The sequence below is a fragment of the Microcaecilia unicolor genome, chromosome 14 (genome assembly GCF_901765095.1).
Source record: "Microcaecilia unicolor chromosome 14, aMicUni1.1, whole genome shotgun sequence".
NCBI classification, from domain to species: Eukaryota; Metazoa; Chordata; class Amphibia; order Gymnophiona; family Siphonopidae; genus Microcaecilia; species Microcaecilia unicolor.
In genome coordinates this window covers 7412081-7418043 of record NC_044044.1, presented here as the reverse complement: position 1 = coordinate 7418043, position 5963 = coordinate 7412081, and the positions used below count along the sequence as shown (strand labels likewise).

Sequence of the window (5963 nt, the reverse complement as noted above, 5' to 3'; positions counted from 1 at the left end):
GAAGATACCACTGCTTCTGCCTGGAAGCCACTGATGCAATAGGGAAATGAAGATATGGTGCTCCAATAGAACTGAAATGTATAGAAGCAGTAGAGTTTGCTGTAGGATGGAACCAGTGCAAAGGCAGTGGACACCCTAGGCAAAACTTCAGCCTTACACCCTCCCCACAATTAACTTTCATGCCCTTACACTTCAGCCCCCCCCCCCCCCCAATCATGATCACCACACAAAAATCCTGTAAAATCGCAGGCTAAAGTAAACGCTGAGGATTCTTTGAGTTTGTCCGATTGTCAGAATCTACCGCTTTGCTTAGACTGCAGCTGCTCTTTGCTGCCCCAGGAAGCTGCGGCCCTAGGCAACTGCCTAGTTTTGCCAAATGGTTGGGCTGGCCCTGATGTAGGATCCTGTAACCAAAACTCTAAGGTCTCTACATATTCATGGGAAGGTTGCTCTCACCCTATCTCTTGCCATGAAGTTTTACAGTCGCAGAGAACATGTTTTTCTGATCTCGATAACATAGTTTTCTGGTAAATACATTTATTAGGGCTTTTTTAACCTCTTGGTTTCTTAGGCTATAAATTATGGGGTTGAACATGGGGATTAAGGCATTATACAATACAGCAAAGAGTTTATTTTGTTCAAGGGATTGCGTAGACGTTGGTCTCATGTATGAACAGAGCAGTGTCCCATAGAAGAGAATAACGACAGTCAGGTGGGCGGAGCAGGTGGAGAAGGCTTTGCGTCTGCCCTCTGCAGAACGGATCCTCAAGATGGCGGAGATGATGTAGATGTAAGATACAAAGGTTAAACTGATACATGGCACTGCTACAAAAGTTCCCACAATAAAAATTGTATACTCAACGGTAGAGGTGCTGGTGCAGGAGAGTTTTAGCAGCGCTGAGATATCACAGAAGAAATGGTTGATTTTGTTGGATCTGCAATAAGAAAATCTTGAAAGAAGGACAGTGTATGTCAAAGAATCCAAAAATCCAGCAATCCATAACCCTGCAACTGACAGAACACAGACGCTCCAATTCATGATCAGCACGTAACGCAGGGGGTGACATACTGCGATGTAGCGGTCATAAGCCATGACTGAAAGCAGAAAAAATTCTCCACACAGTGAAAATAAGAAAAAATATACCTGTATAAAACACCCATGTACAGAAATGCGCTGATTTTTCCTCAAAAAGATATCCAGCAGTTTGGGGAGAGTGACTGAGGTGGAAGAGATATCAACGAAGGACAAGTTACAGAGGAAAAAGTACATGGGGGTGTGCAGGCGAGGGTCCAGGCATGTCACGGTTATTATAATGAGGTTCCCCAACAGGACAATCAGGTAAACCAGTAAAAACAGAAGGAAAAATGGAATCTGAAGCTCTGGAAATTCAGAAAATCCCAGAATGATGAATTCTGTTGCTGTGGTGGAATTTTTCCTTTCTCTGTGATCTGGAAACAATGATGAAAAAATAAGTGAAAAGTTGGCATAAGTGGAAAAAAGTTCATTGAATGTACAGTAAAGATGCAGCTACGAAGTCCTACCCGGGACACATACACTGACCTGAGCTGAAAGGAAGCATAGTCCATTACATAGTATAGCCTTCTTCAAGCCACCCAGATTTGGGCATACAGTGATTTATTACATCGATAACAGGGATCTTTGGAAGGCATCCATCATTTTCTCCGAGGACCTCGTAGCACACCCACCTTAAAAAAGCATAAGAAAGACCATTAGGATGTGCCAACGGGACAAGTATGAAAGCCACTGACAGTATTAGAGTGTAGAAGTGAGTCACAAGTTGGAGTATCTTGAATGAGTTAGGAGCGAAATCAGCAAATGAGAGGTGGACGAATAAAAGGAGGAGATAAAATTTGGCGCTCAATGCTAATGTATAAAGGACGCTCTGGGATGAGCACTCTTGATACAACAGCGTTGAGTAAAAAAATCGACATTCAACTTTGGGCACAAGGGACTTATGCCAGTTGAAACCTGGTGTAAATTCTGGTATGCAAATTGGACGTAGATCCCCTGCTATTCTGTAACACTGTGTGCATCTTTTGTGAATGCCCTTGACTTGCTCATGCCCCTCCCATGGCCACAGCGCCCTTTTGAGTTGCACATGAGAAGCTTTAGACGTGCAGTCTTACAGAATAGATGCAACGCAAATCCAAATTAACGTCAATAATTGGTTTATATTTGCATACGCAACTTTGGGCGATCTTCCCAGGATCTGTGGGTTAGCATGTAAAAGCAAGGGGCATACGTTTGGGGGCAGCACGGGTGGGGCTCCCACTGCACACGTACTCCTTCGATTCACATGGCGCAAGTGGGCGTACCTAATTCTAAGTGCGGAGATGCTGATTTATACTTGCATTCTGTAACGGAATCTGAGCCCACCAATGCCGTTAGAGAAAGAGCTCGCCGTGTTGAGGCACCTAACTTTGTCGCTTAGTTATAGAACTGTTTCCAGATGCATTAAAATAAATCTGAACAAGATGATCTTAAATTCGTTCCCCTGATATTCAGAAGCATTTAACTGGCCCGGATTGGTGCCTAGATGGTTAAATGCCCCATAACCGGCCATCCGTGAATTATCAGTGGGACATGGCCGGTCATGACCTGCTGAAAATTTGTGGTTAGCGGATAGCCAATTATATCGAGAAATAAAACCGGCTATCTGTCAATTTTCAGCGTGAATTTGGTGGCCCACTTTAAGCCGCTTCAGTTCCTGGAATATCTTTGGCCTGATTCAAACTCAACCGGCCAACGCTGAATATTGGCTTGGCCGATTAAGTTCAAACTGGCCAAAAATAAATCGGATTTTCAATGCCGGTCACTGGAAGCGGCCCATCATTGAGTATCTGGGCTGGACGCCGACCGCAGGAGATGGGCTAATTCCCACAGTCTGAATATCGGGCCCATTGTAATTATTCTAGATATCAATATGACACTAGAATTAGAAGTATTCTCCTCTTCAATCAGTCCAAAACTCTGCTGTGCGACTCATTTTCCGCCAAAGTCGCAATGCTCACATTAGCCCCCTCCTTAAATCACTTCACTGGCTCCCTATCCGTTTTCGTATTCAGTTGAAGCTTCTCTTATTGACCTATAAGTGTATTCACTCTGCTGCTCCCCAGTACCTCTCCACTCTCGTCTCTCCCTACGCCCTCCCCTCGAGTATTCCATTCTGTAGATAAATCTCTCTTATCCGTCCCCTTCTCCTCTACTGCTAATTCTAGACTCCGTTCCTTTTGTCTTGCTGCACCCCACGCCTGGAATAGACTTCCCGAGCCTGTGCGTCTAGCCCTGTCTTTGGCCGTTTTCAAGTTCAAACTTAAAGCCCACCTCTTTACCACTGCTTTTGACTCCTAACTCACTTACCCTGTCCTTATTCCTCATCTCTCTTTATTCCCTTTACCCTCATTTGTTCTGTCTGTTTACCTGTCTTATCTAGATTGTAAGCTCTTCGAGCAGGGACTGTCTTTTTGTGTATGGTGTGCAGCGCTGCATATGCCTTGTAGCGCTACAGAAATGATAAGTAGTAGTAGTAGAAGAGCTGATGAAACGTAAAGGATTTAAGGTTGTATGCTGTGTTGGAAATGTAGTGAGGTAAATCGCAGAACAAGGAGGAAAATCTGACTCTCTTGGTATTTTTATGACACTGTATGAATTGAAAACTTTTATCTGATAAATAGATCTCTCTCATCGCTCGTTCAGGAGAGCATGGGCAAAAGGTACATTTATTCAGTAGAAAGCGGCAGAAATATTTTACAGTTCTGCAGACAGGGGAAGTGAGGGGAAATATCATACGTTATCCTAATAAAGGTATAATCATGAGACAGTGGATTTTAGCCTCAGCAGTTCTTTGTGCTGTTTTCACATGCTCTGCACTCTGCAGTCTTCAAGCACAGTATCCTGGTCTTTCATCATAAGTACATAAGTAATACCACACTGGGAAAAGACCAAGGGTCCATTGAGCCCAGCATCCTGTCCACGACAGCGGCCAATCCAGGCCAAGGGCACCTGGCAAGCTTCCCAAACGTACAAACATTCTATACATGTTATTCCTGGAATTGTGGATTTTTCCCAAGTCTATTTAGTAGTGGTTTATGGACGTCCTTTAGGAAACCGTCTAACCCCTTTTTAAACTCTGCCAAGCTAACCGCCTTCACCGCCTCTTCGGCAACGAATTCCAGAGTTTAATTATGCGTTGAGTAAAGAAAATCTTTCTCTGATTTGTTTTAAATTTACTACACTGTAGTTTCATTGCATGCCCCCTAGTTCTAGTATTTTTGGAAAGCGTGAACAGACGCTTCACATCCACCTGTTCCACTCCGCTCATTATTTTATATACCTCTATCATGTCTCCCCTCAGCCGTCTCTTCTCCAAGCTGAATAGACCTAGCCTCCTTAGTCTTTCTTCATAGGGAAGTCGTCCCATCCACGCTATCATTTTAGTCGCCCTTCGCTGCACCTTTTCCAATTCCGCTATATCTTTCTTGAGATGCGGCGACCAGAATTGAACACAATACTCAAGGTGCGGTCGCAGCATGGAGCAATATAACGACATTATAACATCCTCACACCTGTTCTCCATACCTTTCCTAATAATACCCAACATTCTATTCGCTTTCCGAGCCGCAGCAGCACACTGAGCAGAAGGTTTCTGTGCAATCTTGGGACTGATAGAACAATACCAAAAAATAATGTTCCTTAAATAATAACTCAGACACATACACACAAGGGCTGACAACAGTGACTGTTGAGTGTGGGACAGTGAAAAGACACAAAAAATAATGAAATAAAAAGACTGTCCATGGGTAAACTCATATTTACTCACAATAGAATGGGGTTGAATAGTACATGGATGTATAATTTTACCTGCAAGAAAAAGAGGCGTTCTTGGACATTTGGGTTTGGCTCACGCCTCTTTCAGCTGTAGCTACAGGTACAATAGGTGTTTTCTGTCCCTAGATGGCTCACTGTCTAAGTTTGTAGCTGAGGCAATGCAGGGTTAAGTGACTTACCCAAGGTCACAAGGGGCAGGAGCTGGATTTGAACCCTGGCTTCCCTAGTTCTCCGTCCTCTGAGATGGGTTAGGGAGAAGCTAGCGATTACATGCCTACTCTTGCATGGTCAAAACTGTGAACATATTTTTTTTTTTTTATTTCGTACAATTTAATATACCGCCATTCACATAAAGATTATTCATCAAGGTAGTTTACATTAGAAATTAAAATCATCCCTAAAAACAAAACAAAGACAATACAAAACACAAGAGGAAGGGATTCAAAATAACACAACAATCTTAACCAAATAACAATGAAACAATAATAATAAGCAGAGATACACTAGGAAAAACAGATAAAGTCCCTCCTCCTGACAAAAGCCCACTCCCCAACAACCACAGGAGATATTAACAGTCAAAATATTGCATAAACAACCATACTTTCATCAGTTTTTTTTAATCTCAAATTTGATTTTTACAACCGCAGATCAAGTGACAAAGAATTCCAAAGAGAGGGAAATGTACCCTACACAAAAAAAGAATTGAAAGTTGTAGCTACGTTTCCTTTTTTCACATGAACAAAATCAGATCCTCTTTGCGTGGAACAAGACCCCCAAAAAACTGATCAATGCCCTAAATGTTTTCCTCCTTACTAGGAGGCTCAACCCCTCTGTGTGTCACACCCCTATTCCCTTCATTCTCTCACCCTGGGCCTCACCTCTGATCTGCTCAGGATTCACCATCCGGAATAACGATCTTTAGTGCTCTGTGGCTAATATGTTGAAACCTTCACCTCAGTGTGGGGTAGCGGAGGTGGTGTAAAAAGTAAATAGAACATGAAAGTGTATTCAGAAAGGGACAGAAATAACACTGAGAATATTATAATGTCTCTTACTTAATGTCCACTCATACCATAGATTGATTATCTCTGTGGTTCTGGTCACCACCGTCTCA

The 5963-nt window shown here is 42.9% G+C and overlaps 1 protein-coding gene across 1 annotated transcript; it reads right to left on the bottom strand.

The window, feature by feature from the left end:
• Nucleotides 1-457: 457 nt before the first annotated feature.
• On the bottom strand, nucleotides 458-5752 carry LOC115458244 (olfactory receptor 1052-like). Its single transcript, XM_030188103.1, has 2 exons — nucleotides 5728-5752; nucleotides 458-1449 (listed from the first exon to the last, which is right to left on the bottom strand). The coding sequence occupies exons 1-2, from the start codon at nucleotides 5750-5752 to the stop codon at nucleotides 458-460; spliced, it is 1017 nt and encodes a 338-aa protein (XP_030043963.1).
• Between the last annotated feature and the right edge of the window lie 211 nt (nucleotides 5753-5963).